This window comes from Hemitrygon akajei, chromosome 4 (assembly GCF_048418815.1).
Source record: "Hemitrygon akajei chromosome 4, sHemAka1.3, whole genome shotgun sequence".
In the NCBI taxonomy this organism is placed as follows: Eukaryota; Metazoa; Chordata; class Chondrichthyes; order Myliobatiformes; family Dasyatidae; genus Hemitrygon; species Hemitrygon akajei.
In genome coordinates, this window is record NC_133127.1 from 193,215,331 (window position 1) to 193,228,349 (window position 13,019).

At 41.6% G+C, this 13,019-nt stretch overlaps 1 protein-coding gene across 2 annotated transcripts in view; it reads right to left on the reverse strand.

Annotated features, from left to right (window-relative positions):
* The window catches only part of uvrag (UV radiation resistance associated gene), a 444,611-nt gene that overhangs the window by 297,526 nt on the left and 134,066 nt on the right, over positions 1 to 13,019 (reverse strand). For both annotated transcript variants that reach the window (XM_073044289.1, XM_073044288.1), the window contains one exon: positions 9,795 to 9,900. In XM_073044289.1, coding sequence (XP_072900390.1) covers positions 9,795 to 9,900 — 106 coding nt within the window. The remainder of the gene's footprint in view (positions 1 to 9,794; positions 9,901 to 13,019) is intronic.

The following is a 13,019-nucleotide window of genomic DNA, read 5'->3' on the forward strand; positions in this document are numbered from 1 at the left end:
TGTAACATTTTAGAAACAACTTTGTCCCCTCCATCATCAGATATATGAATACAGAATGAACCTATGAACATTACATCATTTATTTTTGTTTCTTTTGCTCTTCTTGCACTACTTATTCTATATATATATTTCATGACATATGCCAATGATATTAAACCTGATTCTGGCATATATATAGCTTGGTGGTATAGACTTTTACACAGTACTGTACTTGTCAATGTGGCGTGGAGAGCAAGTTTGTGGTCTGGTGGGAGCAAAGAATGTTGGGAATGGCAAGGCTGAACTGCTGCGGGACAGATGACAAGAGAGGAGTGTCAGGGGAGGGAGGTGGCTTGAGTGCAAACACACCCAGCCCTGAGACACCAGGTAATGTCACTTGATTACAAACAATTAACTATTGATCATTACAAAATATCTCTCTGGTGCTTTCCATTCCCTCCCCTCTCCCTTTCCCTTTTCCCAACCATGATTCCTCTCTCCTTGTCCCCTTCCCACTCTCAATCCACAATAAAGACCCATATCAGAATCAGGTTTCTCATCACTTACATATGTTATGAAATCTGTGGGTTTTTTTTGTGGCAGCAGTACTGTGCAATACATAAAGTTTTGTGCAAAAGTGGTTTAATGTTTTACAACATTGAATCACAGTGGATTTAATTTGGCTTTTATGACACTGATTAATAGAAAAATACTCTGTCGTGTTAAAGTGAAAACAGATCTCTACAAAGTGATCTAAATTAATTACAAATATAAGACACAAAATAATTAATTGCATTAGTACTCACCCCCTTCAAGTCAGTATTTAGTAGTTACACCTTTGGCAGCAATTACAGCCCTGATTCATGTGGATAGGTCTCTATCAGTTTTGCACTTCTGGACACTGCAATTTATCCCCATTCTTCATTAGAAAACTGCTCAAGATCTGTCAGATTGCTTGGGGATCATGAGTGAATAGCCCTTTACAAGTCCAGCCGCAAATCCTCAATTGGATCGAGATCTGGGCTCTGACTTGGCCACTCCAGGACGCTAAGTATGCTGTTTTTAAGAAATTCTTGTGTAGTTTTACCCTCTACCTTCACAAGCCTTCCAGGGTCCGCTGCAGTGAAGCATCCCCATAGCATGATGCAACCACCACCATGCCTCACGGTAGGGATAGTATGTTTTTGACAATGCGTGGTGATTGGCTTATGCCAAACATAGCATTTAGTCTGAGAGCCAAAAAGCTCAATTATGGCTTTATCAGGACACAGAACCTTCTTCCAGCTGACTTCAGAGTCTCCCACATGCCTTCAGGCAAACTGTAGTTGAGATTTCATGTGAATTTTTTTTTCAACAGTGACTTTATCTTTGCCACTCTCCCATAAAGCTGCAACTGGTAAAGCACCCGGACAACAGTTGCTGTATACGCAGTCTCTCCCATCTCAGCTGTTATAGGTCTCTTGTTGGCCTCCCTCACTTGTCCCCTTCTTGCACGATCACTCAGTTTTTGGGGACAGCCTGCTCTTGGCAGATTTACAGCTTTGCCACATTCTTTCCATTTCTTGATGATTGACTTAACTGTACTCCAAGGGATATTCAATGATTTGGAATTATCCATCACCTGACTTGTGCTTTTCAATAAGCTTTTTGCAGAGTTGCTTGGAGTGTTCTTTTGTCTTTATGGTGTAGTTTTGCCAAGACACTGACTCACCAGCAATTGGACTTTCCAGTTACAGGGGCATTTTTACTACAATCAATTGAATCACCTTGACTGCACACAGGCCTCCAAAACAGATCTCCATTTAACTAATTATGTGACTTTTAAAACCAATTGGCTGCACCAGTGATGATTTGGTGTATCATATTAAAGGTGGTGAATACTTCTGCAATCAATTACTTTGTGTTTTATATTTGTAATTAATTTAGAGTACTTTGTACAGATCAGTTTTCACTTTGACACAAGAGTCTTTTTCTATTGATTAGTGTCAAAAAAGCCAAATTAAATCCACTGTCATTCAATATTGTAAAACAATAAAACATGAGAACTTTCAAGGGGGTGAATACTTTTTATAGGCACTGTATTTTGATGATAAAGTTACTTTGACAGGGAACCCCTCTGTATGGAGCAAAGGAGGACAGAATATGTTTGCAACAGGTAGTCAGAGGAGATGATGGTTGTTTTTCAGGAGGATTGGAATATAAAAGTAATTATACTGTAACTGTCGATGGTGTTAGTTTGACCACAAGGTGCTAACATGGTCACCTTATTTGAAGGAAGATACATCATTGGAAGAAGACTTAAGAGAAGAGTTTTAGGAACAGCTTCTCCCCTTTTGCCATCAGATTTATGAACGGACAGTGACTCCATGAACAGTACCTCACTAATTTTGTTCACTTTTTGCACTACATTAATGATCTTTTCTGGATGTCTCTACCAAAGGAGGTGTAAGGTGCTCCCTCTCTCCAACAGCCTGCAGGCCACCCTTGGACAAGGTGTAGCACCTACTTAAATCAGCTGCAATGAAGCCATGGCAGCATGTGGTGGATGGTCATATGAGCAGCTAGTGAGATCACAAGTCCTGGTTATGCGACCACTGACACCAGGCAGACAATTTCTGAAGAGTATTGATAACAGTTGGGGTCACCCGTCTAGTAAAGACACTGCCCAGAAGAAGGCAATGGCAAACCATTTCTGTCGAAAAATTTGCCAAATACAATCATGGACATGGAAAGACCATGATCACCCATGTCATAAAACATGGCACATAATGAACAAAGTATTTATTTATCTGTTGGCTATACTGCTATCACAAAATAACAATTTTCACAACCTGATTCTGAGTTAATGTGAGGACACAAGAGACTACTGATGCCAGAACCTGGACTAAGAACAATCTGCTGGAAGAGCTCAACAGGTCATAGAACAATACAGCAAGTACAGGCCCTTTGGCCCACAATGTTGAGCGGACCCTTAAACCCTGCCTCCCATATAACCCCCCTCCACCTTAAATTCCTCCATATACCCATCTAGTAGTCTCTTAAATTTCACTAGTGTATCTGCCTCCACCACTGACTCAGGCACTGCATTCCACACACTAACCACTCTCTGAGTAAAAAACCTTCCTCTAATATCCCCCTTGAACTTCCCTCCCCTTACCTTAAAGCCATGTCCTCTTGTATTGAGCAGTGGTGCCCTGGGGAAGAGGTGCTGGCTGTCCACTCTATCTATTCCTCTTAGTATCTTGTTTACCTCTATCATGTCTCCTCTCATCCTCCTTCTCTCTAGGGAGTAAAGCCCTAGCTCCCTTAATCTCTTATCATAATGCATATTCTCTAAACCAGGCAGCATCCCTGCAAATCTCCTCTGTACCCTTTCCAATGCTTCCACATCCAGGTCAAGGAACATCTGTGAACTGTTGGGGAGTGGGAGGAGGGAATTGTTGACCCTGTCATTATCATGATCCTGTCAATGGAGGGATTGTCTTATGAGGGAAGGCTGAAAGGTTATGAAGAGGGTAGAATAATGAGAGACACAGTGTTGGTAGCTACTTCTAAAGAGAAGCTCCAAGAAATACTAGATAAAATCGTCAAAGTTCAAAGAGAGGATTGACCATCAACTGCTAGAAGACCGAATGTTTGGTTGGCACAAAGGAGAAAGAATACAGAAATGCGAACTGAAAGTGGGCAACGAAACAATTAAACAAACATGGAAGTTCAATTACCTAGGGACACAATGGTAGGGCTGATGTTAAAATTAGGAGGAGGATTGGGATTAAGTGCATGTTCAAGTGTTTGAGCAAGTTTCTAAAGAATAATATATATTTTCTGGGTATGATACTCAGAGTTGTGGTGCTACACTCATTCCCACTAACATATGAGAATTTTGGACAATATCAAAGCAAAATGAGGGAAGACTCGAAGCTGCAGAAATGTGGTTTTTGAGAAGAATGGTGAAAATATCGTGGAAAGACAGAGTAACAGATGAGGAAGTGTTAGGAAAAGCTGGAATAAGAAGAGAGCTAATATCATCAATCAGGAAATGCAACTGGAATTTCAGGGACATGTTCTGAGGAAGGAGAAGCTTGAACATCTCAGTGACAGGAAAAAGTGATGGAAGAAAAAGTCACAGTCACAGTGCATGACATTCATGAGTTAATACATCAAGGGTGGACAGGCATAAAGTGTGAACAACTTATTAGAAATTCTCAGATTAAAGACAGAAGGAAAACCCTGATTGGCCATGGCATATGAGAGCTGGACCAGCCATGATCTCAGAGCGGACTGAAGGGGTTGCATGGCTTCCTGCTGAACTTACTCATGGCTTTGCATTGTTGACCTAATTTATACAAAGTGCAATAACTGTGGACGATGAAACAAGCTGAAGAACAATTTCAGAAAAACAGGAAGACATGATGAAAGCAATGATCTGTACCAAATTTTAAACACTTAAGAGAAAGGGGACAGGGGTGGCAACCACATGAACATTTACTTGAATCATGCAGAGAACACACTGCGGCACAAAGTATGTGGTAGCATAACAGTTAGCATAATGCTATTACAGTGCCAGTGACCCTGGTTCTATCCTACAGCTGCCTGTACGGAGTTTGTATGGTCTCCCCGTGACTCTGTGGATTTCCTCCATGTGCTCTGGTTTCCTCCCACATTCCAAAAATGCACAGGTTAGTAGATGAAGGGGCTTGTCTTCCGATCAAGGTGGCACCTGTGTACAACACTCCTTTGGTCGAAATCTTCTGGATAGATCATGAAACCATATATCTCACTTCTTTTAGGTCTTTTACATTTATTTTTCATTTCGAATGTGATTCTGAAACTGTTGGAGCCCTGTGATTTGCACTTTGGAGATCATTTGGGTGTTCCAATGCTCTGCAGTCTCCGGGAGACAGAAGTAACGTGCGGGAATCTCATGGCGAGAAGGCTACAGGACAGGTGCAAATCAATGTTCGACTCCATTTCACTAATTTAAGCTTCCATTGTTCATCCATTAAAGCGATGAGGGAGACTGAAACATTGAGGTGAACGTGGAAGGTGACCTCTGGCTGTCTGCAATTTTATCCCTGGTGGGATCGCTCTGCTACCGGAGAGAGAAGACTGCCTTTTTATTGCTGGTGGGATCACTCTGCTACCAGAGAGGGAAAGACCTGCCACTGTCCCCAGAGAAAGTTATCAGGTTTTCTGCATTTTGGATATGGACTTGGACTATAGACTATTTTTCAGTCTTAAATTTTTTTTAATATTCTGTGTTTTACAATTGATCTTTCTCATTTTGTGTGTGTGGGGGGGGAGAGGGATTTGAGGGTCGATGTGTCTGTTCCATTTTTGTTTGCTTTTTTGTGTGGGGAGATTTTGGGGTTGATTATCATACCACCATTCTTTTCTTTCTTGGTTTTGTGGTTATCAGCAGAAGAATTTCAGAGTTGTATTATTTTGATAATAAATGAACCTCTGAACCTTTTTTGTTGTGTCCATTCCGGGTCAGCTCACTCATCCTTGGTCCCGCCAGAAACTCAGCTCTCATCTGTGGCTCCCAGTAGCATTTTGCACACGGCAGCAGTATTCCACTTCGACAGGGAGACTAAACCACGTGAGGGTAGTCGGTGGGCTTCATACCCTAGCAAGATAGGGACATGCCTACCCTAACTTACAAAGTCAATGCAGGCGGACTGTGTGTTTGAGATCGACAGTGAGATCCAACAGCCAAGAAGGCAGATCTACAACACTTCATACACATTGAAGGGCATGAGGATGCACATAAGTAGTCATGGTGATCCACTGCAACCAAGGAAGTTCCAGTTCTGACTACTACTCATACCACGAGACCTGAACTGAGGTTGAGAGTGGAACAGCCCCAGTGCAACAGCTTTTCCATTTTAAAAACTCTACCGCAAAGGTCTCTGTTGTCATCAGATACACAACAGGCAATCATTCTAGTGGGAACTTTCCTGAAGCATGGCATAATTTTATACCGTCGTTCGTCACTTCTTACCACTGAGGTACTGCAAACTATCTACAGCAAATTTTTTCCTCCCAAAAAAAGTGATCCCTGAATTTGACACCAGTCATGTTTTCACAGATGTCTACATTTAACCAAAAAGCAGCAAATGGTCAGGAAAACAGAATGAGAGGTTGAAAATTGCTGCAGTTCTGAACAACTGCAGCTGTAACCTCAGCTAGAGAGGACACCACAGATTTATACGTTTGGAGAGAGAGCTGTTAGATGAATAGCCATGACATGATCAACTATGTCACCTCGGGGCAACGCGTCTTTTAAGCTGGTGGCCTCAGACGGAATTTAGTGGTCTTAAAGACCTCCAGATTGAATCGGGTGTTAACACACTGGGAAGATGTATCGTGGTACATGATTGATATCTTTCAGCGCAGATGTGGCACCTACAAACAGCAGATTGAAATAACACTTGCTAGTGGAAACTCTTACACAGTCAAGTAAATTAGTTCACCAAAAGAAAACAAGTCTTTGCAGTGACTTTTCAGAAAATGTGCCTACTGCACAGAACCAGATTGATTTAAATCTGAGCAATTTTAAATTATCATCAATTTTGCCTTCAAGGCAACATTTCACAGTGGTGGGACGGAGAACTATTCAGCCTTAAGTGATCCAGCGTCAATGCTGAGGAATCCTAAGTTTTCTACACAGAGTTGAAAGCTGAATAAAGTTCTTTGTCTATAATAATATGCTCCACCCTTAGCCACATGCCAAGAAGATGCAAAACAATTCAGTATTAAACAACATGGTGGAATGTTTAGCTATAATTTCTGTCAACACTTTATCATTCCATACCATTAGCTGTCACCCATAACTACAAGCAAGCTCTTGTTGCTTGAAGTCATCAAGTTCTCACATAAATTTCATTTGAATAGAATTGAAATCCTGCAAGTGGAACGTGCCCTGCACAGTACCGTATAGTTTGCTTCAAGCAAACTTCAGAGTAACTCAATTTGTTTCAGGTATGGAATTCTCAATTTTTTAAAATTTATTTAGAAATATGGCACTGAACCCACTAATTTAACCCTAGCCTAATCATGGAACAATTTACAATGATTAATTAAACTACTAACCGGTACATCTTTGGACAGTGAGAAGAACCCGGAGTACCTGGGAGGAAACCCATACATACACAGGAAGGATCATATAAACTTGCTTACAGAGGATGCTGGATTTGAATCTGAACTCTAATGCCCTAAGTTGTAATGGTGTCATGCCAACCACTACACTTTTGTGGCACCAATCTACAGTTACGTTCCAAGCTCAACTTCAAAAGGACAGAATCTAGTTATTCTACTACACACCGACATTTTCTTCTTAAAGAAAAAAAACAGCTACTACATTGAGCAAATCCTTTTATCTACATGCTCTTTGTCCAACCTCTCCCTTGACCTTGCCACCATTAGTAACCCTACCAGAAGTTAAACACTAGATGGCATCACTCTTGGGATGTCCAGAACTCAAAATGCTCTCCAAAACAAAGTGACGATCCTTGCAGAAGTATCAACATAGTGTTGTAGAAAGAAAAACAACATTCATTTCTTTCAGCTTCACAACACTACCAATGTAGACATCTTCCATGATGTTATGCAGTTAATCTCATTTTTCCCTTGCAACCTTGTTGCAGTATCCTTGCTGTAGCTAGGAGTGCACCCTTCGGGACCAAGATCTCAAATGTTGTTCCCAGGATTTGTTGGAGCCACTCTTCAAGTCCAGGTGTCACAGCTCCAAGTGCTCCTATTACTACTGGGATTACTCTGGCTTTAACCTTCCACATCCTCTCTATCTGCTCTTTCAAGTCCTGGCATTCCTCCAGCTTCTCATATTCTTTCTTCCTAATGTTGCTGTCATTCATGATTACCACATATATTACTATTGTTTTCTTCTGTTCCTTGTCCAGTACTACTATATCTGGCTGGTTGGACAGTACCTGCTTATCAGTATGTATTAGGAAGTCCCACAGGATCTTAGCTCTGTCATTCTACATTCCTTTCTCAAGTGTTTCCCACTTGGACTTGGGAGTGTCCAATTCATACTCAGCACAGATGTTCCTGTACACAATTCCTGCAACTTGCAGAAATAGAGCAAAAATAGAGAGGAGGTGGAGTCCATGGGTTCAATGACCATTCAGAAATATGATGGTGTTCACACAAAATATTAGTGGAAGTCGAGCAGCATCTATGGAGGGGAATAAACAGTCGATGTTTCTGGCTGAGACCCTTCATCAGGACTGGAAAGGAAAACAGGGAAGAATCTAAACTAGAAAGGCCGGGGGGCTGGGGGGAGGAGTACAAGTTGACTGGTGTTCGGTAAGATCAGGTGAGGGGGAAGGTGGGTAGGTGAGGGAGTGGGGATTAAGTAAGGAGCTGGGAAAGGATAGATGGAAGAGGCAAAGGGCTGAAAAAGGAATCTAATAGAAGACAGTAGACTATGGAAGAAAGTTTCCATCATTAGCAGAATTGCTAGTGTTTAAATTGAACACCTTAACAATTTGCTTACTGCAAAACAAAATACACCTCAGTGTCTTGCAGAAAATTGGATGTAAATGACTAATCATTCCTTGGATGGTGTGAGAGCAAAAGGTTAATGGAGACAAGGAGGAAAGAAGAGCCCATGCTTTTCAGATCAGATATCACTTGGTATGGCAACTGCTCTACATGTGACTGTGAGAAACTGCAGAGTTGTGGAAGTATCTCAACACGTCATGGAAACCAGCCTCCCTTCCATGGACTCTGTCTTGAATTCTTGCTGCCTCAGTAAAGCAGAATCAGAAATCACTAGCATACTTTGTAGAATTTGTTTTGTGGAAGCAGTATATTGCTAATACATAATAGTAAAAAAAGCTATAAATTACAAAAGAAATATATTTTAAAAAGAGAGCAAAAATGTTGAGGTAGTGTACATGGATTTGTTGTCCATTCAGAAATCTGTGAGGGGAAGAAGCTGTTCCTAAAATGGCTTCTGTACTTCCTCCATGATGGGAGAAATGAGCAGAAGGCACGTCCTGAGTGATGGGGTCTTTATTGATGTAAATGCAGTTGTATAAGAAACAGAAGTGGGTCATGTACATTCCCACCCCCAATCATCCCTACTCCTTTGAACCTGCCATGTTTTTTGACATCATAGTGATCTCACTTTCACTCTCATGCTACAGTCAATATCCCTCAACTCCCCCACAGCCCAAACTGTCCTACTCTGCCCTCAATACCATTGCAAGACCACATTTTATGAGTAATTAATGCAGAAAACCAGGTTTGATGGACCAGTGGGCCAGATTCATGTGTTTGTAGAACCAAGGTGCTGCCCCTATAGACAGTATAGGGTGGCAGAGTAGAGATACGTCTCTCCTAAGGAGGTGTAAAGCGTTCCTTCCCTCCGCTAGCCTGCAGGTCACCCTTGGGCAAGGCGTAGCACCTGCTTAGCACTCCCCACCCCGATCAGGGTCACATCAAGACATGGAAGCAGGTGATACATATCACAAGACCTGGTTACATGATCACTGACACTAGGCAGACTATCTCAGAAGAGTATTGTTAATGGCTGGGGTCACCTATCTTATAAAGACACTGCCCAGAAGGCAATGGCAAACAACTTCTATAGAAAATTCGCCAAGACCAATCATGGTCATGATCACCTATGTCAAATAACACAACACAAAACACGCAACAATATTGGATCAATAACTCCATTACTAAAACATACAATATCTGAGTGCATTCCCATATTTCAGATGGTGTCAAAAATTCCACAAGCTTAAAATAAATATGTTAGAAGTATTTAATACGAGTCTTACCAATTGTGTTGATGATGCTGTTAAACGCAACTTCTCCTCAATTTCTTTGCCTACTCTTTGAACGGTTACCTGAGTCTGTTTTATTGCACGTTGGGCAGTGTGAAGTCTGTAAAATGAGAATTAAATTCACAAGTTTAATTCATGAGAACAATGACAAGTCCTGCCTTTTGGTAAAAAGAGCAAGGTACATCCTTCAGCAACCCCACTGCTATTTGTATATTATTTAGTTAAATTTGGGCACCACAGTAGCACAGCAGTTAGCCCAACATGGGGCATCAGAGTTTGGAGTTCAATTCCAACGCCAGCTGTAAGAAGTTACCATGTCCTTCCTTTGAGTGCAAGAGTTTCCTCTGGGTGCTCTGATTTTCTCCTACATACCAAAGATGTTCTGATTAGTAGGTTCATTAAACTGTCCTGTGGTTAGGCTAGGGTTAAATTAGTGGGTTGCTGGGGGCTGCATCCCATTGGACCAGAAGGGCCTGTTCTGTATTGTATCGCTAGATAAAAATAAATTGAAAAGAAATTGAAAACGAAGGAAAAAGATCACTGTCATCACAAAAAGCTGCAGAAGGTTATAAATCTAGTCAGCTCCAACTTGAGCACTAGCCTACAAAATATCCAGCACATCTTCAGGGAGCAGTTTCTCAGAAAGGCAACGTCCATTATTAAAGACCTCCAGCACCCAGGGCATGCCCTTTTCTCACTGTTACCACCAGGGAGGAGGTACAGAGCCTGAAGGCACACACTCAGCGATTCAGGAACAGCTTTTTCCCCTCTGCCATCCGATTCCTGAATGGCCATTGAAGCTTTGGACACTACCTCACTTTTTTTAATATTAAGTATTTCTGTTTCTGCACATTTTCAATAATCTATTCAATGTACATAATTGATTTACTTGTTTATTTATTATTATGTTTTATTTTATTTATTATTTTTTTCTTCTCTTTGCTAGATTATATATTGCTTTGAACTGCTGCTGCTAAGCTAACAAATTTCACGTCACATGCCGGTGATAATAAACGTGATTCTGACAATTTGATGAATTATTTCTGTTCAGTGGAGACAGCGATATAAGCAATGGATTGTGGGGGAGACACAAAGACAGAGAAAGTGAACCACCGCAACAATTTTCTCACCATGTAAGATGGTACATGGAATCTAGTGCAGTAGCAATAAACTACTTGACAGGAGCAACACCTCATAATCCATCTGGTAGCCTCCAACATAAGACATGAACATCGATTCCTCCAACTTCTTCTGGTAATTTTGCCCCCTCCCCTTCTCTCTTCAATTCCCCATTCTGCCCCCCCCCCCCAACCTCTTCTCTTCTCCTTATCAGCCCATCATCTCCCTCTGGTGCTCCTTTGCCCTCCCTTTCTTCTATGGTCCACTCTCCTCTCCTATCAGATTCCTTCTTCTCCAGCCTTTCACCTTTTCCACTTATCACCTCCCGAATTCTTACTTCATCCACCTGGCTTCAGCTCTCAATTTCTAGCTTGTACTCCTTCCCCTCCCCTCAACTTCTTATTTTGGAGTCATCCACCTTCCTTTCCAGTCATGATGAAGAGTCACGGCTCGAAATGTTGACTGGTAATTCATTCCCATAGATGCTGCTTGAGCTGCTGAGTTCCTCCCAACATTTTAAATGCATTGATCTGGATTTCCAGCATCTGCAGAAGTCCTAGTGTCTGGGAATTCATCCCATGCTGACAAAAAAATTTAAGTATCACTAACAAAGGTCTCTGTGATTAGGACCATCTAACGAACCACATCAACTGGCATCATGAGTTCGTCCCATAAATATTCATCTAAGTTAATTAGGAAGGTTTTCCAGCTTGGAACACATTCACAACTGCCCTCTTTTCTCCCATCCCCACAGAAAAAAGTATAAGTTTTTCAAATGTGACTTTCTTAAGTACAAGTTTAATAACATAAAACCATAAGAATTGTGTACAGTTCTGGTCACCGAATTATAGGAAAGATATCAATAAATTAGAGAGAGTGCAGAGACAATTTACTAGGATGTTACCTGGGTTTCAGCACTTAAGTTACAGAGAAAGGTTGAACAAGTTAGGTCTCTATTCATTGGAGCGTGAGAGTAGAAGGTTGAGGGGGGATTTGATCGAGGTATTTAAAATGTTGAGAGGGATAGATAGAGTTGACGTGAATAGGCTGTTTCCATTGAGAGTAGGGGAGATTCAAACGAGAGGACATGATTTGAGAGTTAGGGGGCAAAAGTTTAAGGGAAACACAAGGGGGTATTTCTTTACTCAGAGAGTGATAGCTGTGTGGAATGAGCTTCCTGTAGAAGTAGTAGAGGCCAGTTCAGTTGTGTCATTTAAGGTAAAATTGGATAGGTATATGGACAGGAAAGGAATGGAGGGTTATGGGCTGAGTGCGGGTAGGTGGGACTAGGTGAGATTAAGAGTTCGGCACGGACTAGGAGGGCCGGAATGGCCTGTTTCCGTGCTGTGATTGTTATATGGTTATATGGTTATAAGACACTGGAGCTGCATTAGGCCATTCAGCCGCTTGAATTTCCAGCATCTGCAGATTTCCTCGTGTACGCTACATTCTATATCCAGTTCAGTCAATATATTGGATTTACTGAGTACATAAGTGCTTCTGGAGTTTAGAGGAATTAAAGGTTTCACTGAAACTAAGAACATTCCTACAGGTCTTGGCAGATTCTAACAAACTTCTACAGATGTTCTATTGAAAGTATCCTGACTGGCTCGATCACAGTCTGGTATGGCCATTCAAATGCGCACGAAAGCAAGAAGCTGCAGACAGTAATGAACTCAACACAATACATCACAAGCACATCTCTCACCACCATCGGTAGTATCTACAGAAAGCACTGCCTCAAGGCAGCGATATCCTAACAATCTCCCCCCCACCTCCCACCAACTATCTGAGCCATGCCATCGTCACGCAGCAACCATCAGGCAGGAGGTACAGAAACCTGAAGTGGCATACAACCAAATTCAAGAACAGCTATTTCCCTTCAAAGATTAAAGATTAGCTTTATTTGTCACAGCTATAGCAAAACATACAGTGAAATGCGTTGCTTTGCGTCAATAACCAATACAGTCCAAGGATGTGCTGGGGGTAGCCCAAGATGTCGCCATGCTACCAGCGCCAACACTGCATGCCCTCAAGTTACTAAACGTAATGAAAAGTCTTTGAAATGTGGGAGGAAACAGGTGCACCCAGAGGAAACCC